General features: G+C 40.4%; 1 protein-coding gene across 2 annotated transcripts in view; it reads right to left on the minus strand.

Annotated features, from left to right (window-relative positions):
• The window catches only part of DARS2 (aspartyl-tRNA synthetase 2, mitochondrial), a 30,375-nt gene extending 18,700 nt beyond the window's left edge, over positions 1 to 11,675 (minus strand). The window contains exons 1-7 of one of the 2 annotated variants that reach the window (XM_086693777.1): positions 10,862 to 11,675; positions 10,097 to 10,196; positions 8,365 to 8,431; positions 5,786 to 5,887; positions 5,294 to 5,389; positions 2,934 to 3,057; positions 2,193 to 2,239 (exon numbers count right to left, since the gene is read on the minus strand). In XM_086693777.1, the coding sequence (XP_086549903.1) occupies positions 2,193 to 2,239; positions 2,934 to 3,057; positions 5,294 to 5,389; positions 5,786 to 5,887; positions 8,365 to 8,431; positions 10,097 to 10,196; positions 10,862 to 10,982 (657 nt within the window). In that variant the 5' untranslated portion in view covers positions 10,983 to 11,675. Of the gene's footprint in view, positions 1 to 2,192; positions 2,240 to 2,933; positions 3,058 to 5,293; positions 5,390 to 5,785; positions 5,888 to 8,364; positions 8,432 to 10,096; positions 10,835 to 10,861 lie in introns of those variants that run through there. The other variant, XM_086693776.1, reaches the window with a different exon arrangement.
• Positions 11,676 to 11,682: the final 7 nt, after the last annotated feature.

The following is an 11,682-nucleotide window of genomic DNA, read 5'->3' on the forward strand; positions in this document are numbered from 1 at the left end:
ATTGACTAAAGATCAATGACAGATCATTTCTTGCTTATCTTTTAGTCCCCCAAAAGGCTTGCACATAGTAGGCTTTAAACTATGTTTGCACATAGTAGGTAATAAATGTATGCTTGTTGAAATGATTTTCGAATTCTGTTACTAGCTTAAAGATTTTTGTGCAATTCCTTTCTAATAATTGCTAACTGCTTTTTTAAAAAAAATTCTTTTATTTTACCTATTTATTTTTAAAGTTTTTAAATGTTTATTTATTTTTGAGAGAGAGAAAGAGAGAGAAAGAGAGAGAGAGCTCAAGTTGGGGAGGGGAAACGAGAGGGAGACACAGAATCTGAAGCAGGCTCCAGGCTCTGTCAGCACAGAGCCCTTCGTGGGGCTCGAACTCACAATCCATGAGATCATGACATGAGCTGAAGCCAGACACTTAACCGACTGAGCCACCCAGGTGCCCCTCAAATTTTATTTTAGAGAGAGTGAGAGTGCAAGTGGGGTCGAGGGACAGAGAGACAGAGAGAGACAGAATGTCAAGCAAGCTCCTCACTCAGCGTGGGGCCCAATCTCACGACCCTGGGATCATGATCTGGGCCAAAATCAAGAGTTAGACCCTCAACTGACTGAGCCACCCAGGCACCCCACTGACTGCTTTTTAAAATTAAACTACAGTTTTATAAGTCCATAGACTGTATAAATAGAGTAAATACCAATGTTTGGAAATTTTAATTCTTGGGTCGCCTGGGTGGCTCAGTCAGTAAAGCGTCTGACTTCTGCTCAGGTCATGATCTTAGGGTTCGTGAGTTCAAGCCCCATGTTGGGCTCTGTGCTGACAGCTCGGAGCCTGGAGCCTGCTTCAGATTCTGTGACTCTCTCTCTCTCTCTCTCTGCACCTCCCCTGCTCATGCTCTCTCTCTCTCTCAAAAAATAAATGTTAAAAAAAATATATCAGTTCTTAATGAACAAGGGGATTATTTTTAAGGAAACAATTCATTATTATTAATTTTAAAGAAATGCTTATTTATTTATTTGAGAGAGAGAGAGAGAGAGAGAACAGAGGGAGGGAGAGAGAGACAGAGAGAGCACAAGTAGGGGAGGGGCAGAGAGACAGAAAATCCAAAGCAGGCTCCACACTCAGCACAGAGCCAGGGCTCAATCTCATGACCTTGAAATCATGACCTGAGCTGAAACCTAAGAGTCAAATGCTTAACCAACTGAGCCACCCAGGGGCCCCCAACTTTCTCAATTCTTAAAAAAACCTAGGGGTGCCTAGGTGGAAGACGGTTAAGCGTGCGACTTCGGCTCAGGTCATGATCTCATGGCTCATGAGTTCAAGCCCTGAGTCGCGCTTTGTGCTGACAGCTCAGAACCTGGAGCCTGCTTCAGATTCCATGTCTCCCTCTCTCTGCCCCTCCCGTTTGTGCTTTGTCTCTCTCTCTCTTAAAAATAAATAAACAGGGGCGCCTGGGTGGCGCAGTCGGTTAAGCGTCCGACTTCAGCCAGGTCACGATCTCGCGGTCGGTGAGTTCGAGCCCCGCGTCAGGCTCTGGGCTGATGGCTCGGAGCCTGGAGCCTGTTTCCGATTCTGTGTCTCCCTCTCTCTCTGCCCCTCCCCCGTTCATGCTCTGTCTCTCTCTGTCCCAAAAATAAATAAACGTTGAAAAAAAAAAAAAAAAAAAGCTTCTATGGGGCGCCTGGGTGGCGCAGTCGGTTAAGCGTCCGACTTCAGCCAGGTCACCATCTCGCGCTCCGTGAGTTCGAGCCCCGCATCAGGCTCTGGGCTGATGGCTCGGAGCCTGGAGCCTGTTTCCGATTCTGTGTCTCCCTCTCTCTCTGCTCCTCCCCCGTTCATGCTCTGTCTCTCTCTGTCCCAAAAATAAATAAACGTTGAAAAAAAAAAAAAAAATTTTAAAAAAAAAAAAGCTTCTGCACAGCAATGGAAACAATCAACAAAACTAAAAGACAGCCTATGGAATGGGAGAAGATATTTAAAAAATAATAATAATAAATTAAAAAATAAATAAATAAATAAATAAATAAACATAAAAAAAAAATTAAAAAAACAGCACCCAAACCTACTTAATATGACCATCTTGAGGCAGTAAAATATATGGAAAAAATATAGCCAAGTGAATATAAAAAAGTGGTCCAATTTCATAACTAGTAGGATATTGTTAGTAGGCTGATTTAAGGAATATACATACCCCTGGAGTCCTCTTAAACAATGTTGGTGTTTCTATATCCACAAACCCTAAAAAGAGAGAAGCATCAGAATTTAACACATAGGAATTTGTCAAATATGTTGTCTACGATTCAATTCAACAAATCTGAGGCTACATTAGGAATTTTGACTGAAATAAGTTACCATGCCTACTGAATGCGGATTTCCACACATCCAAGAAGGAAGCTGAAAATTTTCATAAAACCCTATTGGTTCATAAAGTGACACTTTTGTCATGAAATAATTCTAACTATTTGATGGATTCTTGTCTACTGAACTGTTTTGGTTTTCTAAATGTTCTGCTAGTATAGTAAAAATAATGTAAACATAGTAGGAAAAAAAACCCAGGACTGAATGAAGAGTCTAGTTTAATTCACAGGACATTTCTGAGCTCTTAACAAATTAGTATAAGCATGATAAAGAATTAAGAAAACTTAGAGATAACAGCCAAAGGGCTGTCCCACCTTCAAGACAACACCTTTAAACGGCTGTATTTGTGACCTAATAGAGAGCTAAATTATGCTCTAAGACACAACACTTGGAAATAAACCTTTCTTCAAAAACTGCTTTACACATTAAAAGAATTCCAGACCTCTGGCAACTTGAGATCCAATGATGCTAAATAAATAAATAAATAAATAAATAAATAAATAAATAAATAAATAAATAAAACTGCTGACGAAAACAGTAGACATGCTGAAAAGCTCATCGAGGTGTCCCTTACCATGTAGATTACAGAGATATTCCCGCATTTTCATGACCATCCGGGACCTCAGTCGCAGGTTGTACTGCATTTGGAAACTGCGCAAGTCTAAGTAGCGATACTGCAAACGAAGAGCCTCTGTTTTCTAAACAAATTTAAAGAGTTTTATGTTCAAACATTTTTTGAATACTAAAAAGATACTTAATGCAGAGCTTGACTTTTCAAAAACTTCAGTTTTATCTTTAGTTTCCACCATTCGTGAATAAATATAACACCATTCTTTTTTATTTATTTATATTTCATTTCCTTTATTTTAGAGAGAGAGATAATGAGCAGGGGTAGAGGGCTAGAGGGAGAGAGAGGAGAGGGAGAGGGACAGAGAATCTTAAGCAGGCTCTGCACTTAGTGTGGAGCCCAACTTGGGACTCAATCCCACAACCTTGTGTCCTTGGGACACTGGGACCATGACCTGAGCTGAAATCAAGAGTCGGACGCTCAACCGACTGAGTCACTCAGGTGCCTCTAGAACACCATTCTTAATTCTGACAGCTGCTAAGTTTGTTACTAGCATAGATTTTACATTATTTTTTTTTTACTATTATTATTGTTACCTTTTACTGATTGCAATTTGCCTACTCTCACTAAACATTTATCCATTCATTTAAGCCCACAGTTGAGTCTTGAAAAAAATATTTGAAGACTTAAAAGATCTTTTTTTTTTTAAAAAAAAATTTTTTTTTTCAACGTTTATTTATTTTTGGGACAGAGAGAGACAGAGCATGAACGGGGGAGGGGCAGAGAGAGAGGGGGAGACACAGAATCGGAAACAGGCTCCAGGCTCTGAGCCATCAGCCCAGAGCCCGACGCGGGGCTCGAACTCACGGACCGCGAGATCGTGACCTGGCTGAAGTCGGACGCTTAACCGACTGCGCCACCCAGGTGCCCCAAAAGATCTTTTAACAATACACAGCAGGGGCGCCTGGGTGGCTCAGTCGGTTAAGCTTCCGACTTCGGCTCAGGTCATGATCTCACAGTTCGTGAGTTCTCGAGCCCCACGTCAGGCTCTGTGCTGACGGCTCAGAGCCTGGAGCCTGCTTCACATTCTGTGTCTCCCTCTCTCTCTGCCCCTTCCCTGCTCATGCTGTGTCTCTCTCTGTCTCAAAAATAAACATTAAAAAAAATTTTTTTTTAAATACACAGCAGAGTGCAAACAGCTATGACATTATCACCTGAGTTGGACTACAGGTATAAGAAATGCAAGGGGACAGAATCTCCATGGCTGAATGCATAGGAACTGTATTCAGCCTGTAAATCTTATTTTCAAGCCTGTAAATCTCTGCATCTCTCTCTGTGCTGACAACTTTTTTTAAGTCCTTTTTCCTCAAATAGCTTATTTCTTTGATAATAGAAGAACTGTCACTTCGTTCTGAAAGCTTAGCTGGGGGAAAAACTGGATTTCCTTTTTCCTCCCCCACAGAAGGATCAACCCTGTAATTATATTGCTTTTTCTACTTAAAAGATTAAGTTTTGAGAACTTAAATGTAACACTAAGTGACTATGCAATCAATTTAAAAACCTTTTCATAGATCAGTTTACAAATTAGATGTATATACATCTAGAACTGTAAATAATTGTGACAAAGCTCCAGATTATCTGGGTGTACTCCCCAGAGCTATTTAGCTCCAACAGCCTCTCAAACTTTGGCAAAGAACATCCTAAATTGCAATAATCAGATTTATATGCTTGGGAAGTCAAGGAAATGTTTTATCACTGTTAGAGGCTTAAACTTAAAAATGCAGGATCCCCCCCATGCCATCTGACTATTTCCAAGCTTGACACAAATTTTCCTTCAAAATGTAAAACAGAAGCAACAAAAAACTTGAAAATAACAGCTCAAGTCTTAAAGGTAGAACCATGTTTCAAGCTATCTGAAAAAGCAGCATGGGTGTTTAGGAACTGCAACAGCTTAATGCATTGTTGCTATTTCAGAACAGTTCACAGAGGAATAGAAGAGAATACTTCAGGGGCACCTAGGGTGGCTCAGTCGGCTAAGCGTCTGACTCTAGATTTCCGCCCAGGTCATGATCAAAGGGTTTGTGGGATTGAGTCCCGCATCAGGCTCTGTGCTGTTAGTGGAGCTGGGGATACTTTCTCTGTTTGCACGCTCTCTCTCTCTCTCTCTCTCTCTCTCTCTCTCTCTCAAAATACATAGATAAACTTAAAAAAAAAAAAAGATTATAAAGAAAAAGAACACAATACAGCTACAATAAAACACTTGATTTTGTGTTTTAAAAACTTTTTCTTTTAAAAACTCTGAAAACACTACTGGTTATCAACATTTTCTAGATACTCTATTATTTTTTAATAACAAAGGATGGCACCTTCACGAAGTCCTTAATTTCGAAGGGCAGCTTCTTGCAGGTATTCAGAAGTTGAGCTGATTTAACTTTGATTTCAATCTCACCTGTTGGCATTTTCTTAAAGAGAGAGACAGACAGAAGAGACCTATGTTTAAAAAATCACTCATCAGGACATGTACACAGTGAACATCTGTAAGACACATGCACTTATTTACATTTACATATGTAAAATGTGTAGGTGCTTAGAGCACATAATCCAAAGCATAAATGTGTGTGCCAGATTTTGACATTCTTATGCATGTCTGTGGTCGATGTGCTCATTAACAGATGTCTTAACATGACCATCTGCATAGGTGTGTGTTTGTGGTGAAGATTTGGAATCTGTAGGATCATTCGTAGAACTTGCAGAGCTTTTCGTGCCTGATGTCTAGCAGGTGCTCAGTCTCTTGCTGAATGAGCAGACAGTGCAAATATATACAGGTCAAATTTATACATGGTTTCTAAACTGCTCACTGGATTCTCTTGTCCTGGAGGTCGGGAAATTACCGTCCCGGATACTTGCACCACAGACTCCATTGGGGCTTCACATAAAATCTTCTTCACAGAAGCAGCGGACTATAGAATAAGAGAGGAAAACAGTTCTGACGAACACATGAACTTAAAGGAATACGTAGTAACTACAGTAGTCTATGGTTTATGGAAATAGAAATACTCACGGCTTAACTACTGTCCTTAAATACTGCCGTAAATCCTGGGGCTGCCCTTAATGACTTTATTAAAGGCTTTGGTAAATGACATCCCCATTTTGACTCCATAGAACACAGCCAGTAAAACTATTAGGTAAGAGTTTAAAAATTTTTTCCTTAAAGGAAAATGAGGAGAATGATGGATGTAAACAATTCCTACATACTTTTAAGGCAACTGTCTCCAGAGTTAGTCTTGGGGGCAGTTAAATCCAATAGCAATAATGGGAGTCCAAATGAAAGGAATTCTTCTGGGTTAGCTATGCTCTGGATCCTCATCCCTGAGAGATAATTCACTGCTCTTCACTTACTTCAAAGACTAAGAGCTGAATAAATCGTATGTTTCTTAGGTATACAAGCATTTGTAAACATTACAAGAGAAACCAATATTGCCCAACAAGTATCACATGAGCTATTTTTTTTAATGTTTATTTATTTTGAGAATGAGAGAGAGTGAGCGAGTGCATGTGAGCAAGGGAGGGGCAGAGAGAGAGAAGGACACAGAAAAAGAATCCCAGGCAGGCTCTGCACTGGCAGTGCAGAGCCTGATGTGGGCTGGAACTTATGAACCGTGAGATCATGACCTCAGCTGAAATCAAGAGTTAGATGCTCAATGGACTGAATCACCCAGGAGCCCCTGACATGGGCATTTTTAGTTCATCTAATTTTAATGGTAATTATTTTTTGAGCAGGTAGTACCTTCACACGGCTCAAAATTCAAAGGGTATGAATAAATATACAGTAAAAGTCCCACTCCCCAGAGGTACCCATTGTTACCAGAAACTTACATTATTGTTTCATATGAAGGAACACTTCATAACAAACACACATACACACCCCTTTTTATACAGGTAATAGGACTCTACGTGCTCTTCTGTATCCTGTTTTTTTCACTTGACAATATATTTTGGATTTTTTTCCAGATCAGCACATAAAGAGTTTCTTTCATCTTTTTTCTATGGCTATAGCGATGTACGTCACTTCTTATAGGAGTCTCTTCTTAGGGGGGCATCAAGGTTTTCCCCCATTTTTTTCTATTAAAAAAATCCTGGGGTGTCTGGTTGGCTCAGTCGGTTAAATGTTCAACTCCTGATTTTGGCTCAGATCATGATCTCACAGTTCATGAGTTCCAGCCCCACATCGGGCTCTGCGCTAACAGCTTGGAGACTGCTTCGGATTCTCTCTCTTCCTCTCTCTCTATCCTTCCCCTGCTCATGCATACACACACACACACACTCTCTCTCTCTCTCTCTCAAAAAAAAATAAATAAACATTAAAAAAATTCCTGTAAACAGGGTGCCTGGGTGGCTCGAGTCATTAAAGCCTCTGACTTTGGCTCAGGTCATGATCTCCTGGTTTGTGGGTTCGAGCCCCGCATCGGTCTCTGTGCTGACAGCTCGGAGCCTGGATCCTGCTTCTGATTCTGCGTCTCCCTCTCTCTCTGCCCCTCCCCTGCTCACGCTCTGTCTCTGTCTCAAAAATAAACATTAAAAAAATTAAAAACAAAAAATTCCTGTAATGAAGAACCTTGTATTTATTTTATTTTATTTAAAAAAAATTTTTTTTTTCAACGTTTATTTATTTTTGGGACAGAGAGAGACAGAGCATGAACGGGGGAGGGGCAGAGAGAGAGGGAGACACAGAATCGGAAACAGGCTCCAGGCTCTGAGCCATCAGCCCAGAGTCTGACACGGGGCTCGAACTCACGGACCGCGAGATCAAGACCTGGCTGAAGTCGGATGCTTAACCGACTGTGCCACCCAGGCGCCCCAAGAACCTTGTATTTATGTCATTTGCATTTGAGTAAGTTTAGGGGTAAGATAACTAACTGGAAATGAATGAATGTTTTGAAACACTTACTAATTTGATATTGCCAAACTGCCCTCTGTAGACTTAGTGCCAATTTGTATTCCCCCACAAGAATGTATGAGTACTTGTTTTCCCAAACACAGTGTGCTATCCATCCAGTTTTAATGACAACTCTGTGTAGTTTTAATTCACAATTTTGTACCTATGAGTGAGGTTGAACATATTTTCATATGCCTATTAAGCCACTTACGTTTACTTTTACATAAATTTTATTTTCATATGCTGGGTTCATATTTCTACTGGTTCACTGGTCTTTTTGTTTGTTTGTTTTGATTTGAAGTAGCCCTTTAGAGAAATTAGCCCTTTGTGATATGAGTTGCACATATTTTTTCCCAGTTGGTCATTTGTCTTAGTGTTGCTTATGATAGTTTTTAGTTTCATTAACAATAAACTTCTGAATTTAAAACCTCCAACATACTTAGCTTATTCTACCACAGCATCAAAGAGGCTTTCAGACAACAGTAGGAAACCTACTATTACCTCATCCTGGGGAATGACAACTTGAACAAGCCCATGGAAATCTCTTAGCACCAGGAAGATGTTCTGCCTGATCAATGAAGAAAATGAACATGTTAAGATAAAATCTCTGCACCCAAAATGTAAGCAGGCAAAACAAATTAGACAAACAAAAAAAAAAAACCCATGCAATTTTCCATGTTTTTATAATACATAATTATGTGCTTTCATTAGCTACATTCATGCAATTATCTATGTAGCTAATTAATGGAAAAAAAACCGACTTTTCATTTTCTTTTCTTTTTTTTCTTTCAAGTAAATTCCATGCCAAAGGCAGGACTTGAACTCACAACCCTGAGATCAAGAGTCACACACTCTGCCTACTTGAGCTAGCCAGGCACCCCAGAATTTCCATTTTCAATTTCAATTTTTAGCTGCTATATATACAGCTTACTAATGCTATCCAGATGGCTTGCATATTTATCTATCTATCTATTTATTTATTTTGAGAGAGAGACAGAGAGAGAGTGCACAAGCAGGGGAGGGGCAGAGAGAGAATCCCAAGCATGCTCTGCACTGTCAGAGAAGAGCCTGATGTGGGGCTTGAACTCACCAACTGTGAGATCATGACCTAAGCTGAAATCAAAAGTCAGACGCTTAACCACCTGAGCCGCCCAGGTGCCCCAAAAGGCGAATTTTTAATTTTCACTGGCTTAAGTCTTTATAAGAAAATTTTACTAAATTTGGGAACTTTCCACATATTAAAATCCAAAGAATATATTTTAGAATATTGGAAATATCTACTTGGTCATTTTTGAAATAGAGCAGTATAAACTCTTTTCTCTCTCTTTTTTAAAGAACTTAATGTCTATTTATTTATTTTGAAAGAGAGAGAGAGAGAGGCCGAGGGAGAGGGAGAGAGAACCCAAGCAGGCTCCGTGCTGTCAGCAGAGTCCAATATGGGTCCTGATCCCATGAACCATGAGACTATGACCTGCACCAAAATTGAGAGTTGGACACTTAACCAACTGAGCCACCCAGGTACTTCTAAACTCTTCTCTTAAAATAAAAGATAAATTTCTAGAGGAGGTCCAACTACTAATTTAATACTTCTACAAACCATCAAAAGATCCCTCAAATTCCAACATTTTAGCATTCAACCTACATTTCTCATACTGCCCTTAGTACCAGGTGGAGGTACGGAAAGCCTCCTCAGATTTTGAGCTCAGGAGATAAAGTCACCAAATGTATGGGTCAAATATCCATCCATTTGGAACACATTCTTTAGGAAGTCCACACAATCTATGTATTTTGGAACTCTTCATTGTGAATTAATGTACTATTCAGGTACATGCTGGAATACAGAGATGAACAACAAAATGGGCTTTAATCTTAAGGAATCACTGTTTATCCTTTTAGGGTTTTTCTCTACCTAAATTTGGAATAAAATAAGCTTTTTTCATGGTAATGAAGCTTACCAGCTGGCCCATTCCCAATTACTGGTCCTAGGAACTCTTCAACTTTAGTAAGCCAAGGGACATTCAGTCCAGTGGAACACGCTTCGTTATTACACCCTTCAACAGATGTCATGCCAGTGACTCTATTTGGGTCTTTCAAAACAACCCTGAAACTGAATGCATTGTGAGAATCCTGCAGGGGCTACAAAGTTTGTACTGTTCTGACTGGTTGAAAATTAATAAAAGTTTGGAACTGACTGGGGGGAAAACAACCACCAGGCATTCTTAAGCCAGTTTACCTTCGGTACTGAATCCATCCACACAAGGTGACTTCCTGGCCTAAGTGAGAAGAACGCAATTCTCCGCACGTGTTGGTCCGAGCAACAAAGCTACTCAATTCTTTAAAGCAGAAAAGATTAAAAATAGATCATTTGTGAATTGCTTAACAGTAAAGACTCCTAAATTATTTCATTTTAGGTATTACATGTCAATGAATTAAACTTACAAAGTAAGTTGGAAGTCTGTAATTTGATTCAATCACTATTCGATTTACCTGCAACTGTGTCAAAAGCCAAGTGAATTAATGGTCTTAATGTAAATTTTGCCCTGTCTTAGGAAATCTAAATTTGATCAGATAGCATTTGCGTTAAGACCTAAAATTAACCCTATTCTTAATAGCACACATTTTCCCCAAATCGGACCTTAGGAATTACATTAGTTTGATGGTACAGTAAATGGCTTTAGTATGAATCTACAGTGACACCAGTCACTTGTACACTAGAAAACACTATTCAAGATATTCTCAAATATTAAAGAATTTTTTAAGAATCCTTTTTATTAGTACCATCAGCTAAAAGCAGAATTCATGTGGTTACTTTTCTGCTTTGTTTGTTTTGTTTTTAACTCCAGGGGAAAATCTACATTATAAGACAGGAAGGAGTGAGTGATCTGTCTCTACACATAAGGATATCCAGTTAAGTCTACAGGAAAACGGAGTAAGAGCACTCCGGCCGTAGAGAACAGGAAGTACTGTTTAGAGGACAGAGCTCTTCACTGCTTTCAACCTGGAATTCTCTGTGAACTGAGCATCAGCCTTCTGGAGAGAGAGCCCTGGATCAGGTGGGTGACCCTTCCGGTGGGTGTGGATAAACCCCTGCACAGCCGACTTAACCAACAGGAGAACATGTTGGAACCGCAGCAGGATGGCGAGAGACGCTTACGAATCCCAAGTTGCCGGTGTTGGATGGTGGTCAAAAGTCAGGTTAGGAAATACACACAAATCCCTTAAAATGCTAGGAGTTCCTGCTCTCTTCTCCAACATTTAAGCCATTTTCCGCTGAACATTCCAGTATACATGTCTAGAAACTAGACAAATCTGCAAGTTCTTTAGCGTTCTTGGAGAACGGATAGGGGAAAGACCTTTTTTCCACCCTCAATGCATCAGTTTCCACTTCTAACAAACCAAACTGCGGCCAGAAGAGCCGAAAACCATTCCACACAGCACGGCAGGGTGGGACTCCGCGACCAAGCAGAGGAAGGGGCCGGTCACCAAGCGCACGCCCTTCCTTTCCTTCCACGCTTCCCCAAAGGTTCCCGCAGGCAGAACGGAAAACAGGAACTCAGCCTCAGGTTTCAAATCGCCCACACCTGGCGGCCGGCCTCCGGTCTTCAAAAAAAGAGAGGGCGAGCAAACCCCAAACACAAAACCTTCTCAAGCCCGAACCCACACCCAGATCACTTCTGGGAGCCTAGCGCTTCTCATTCGGCTCCGCGAGCACCCAAGTTCAACCAATCAGAGCAGAGTTGCTGCCGCCATGTTTACTATGGGCGGAAATTTGAAGGAAAGCTTCGCGTAGATAGAAAAACGCTGAAGACTTAACTTCGC

Source organism: Puma concolor, chromosome E4, assembly GCF_028749965.1.
Source record: "Puma concolor isolate L17-30 chromosome E4, mPumCon1.1.hap2, whole genome shotgun sequence".
NCBI lineage: Eukaryota > Metazoa > Chordata > Mammalia > Carnivora > Felidae > Puma > Puma concolor.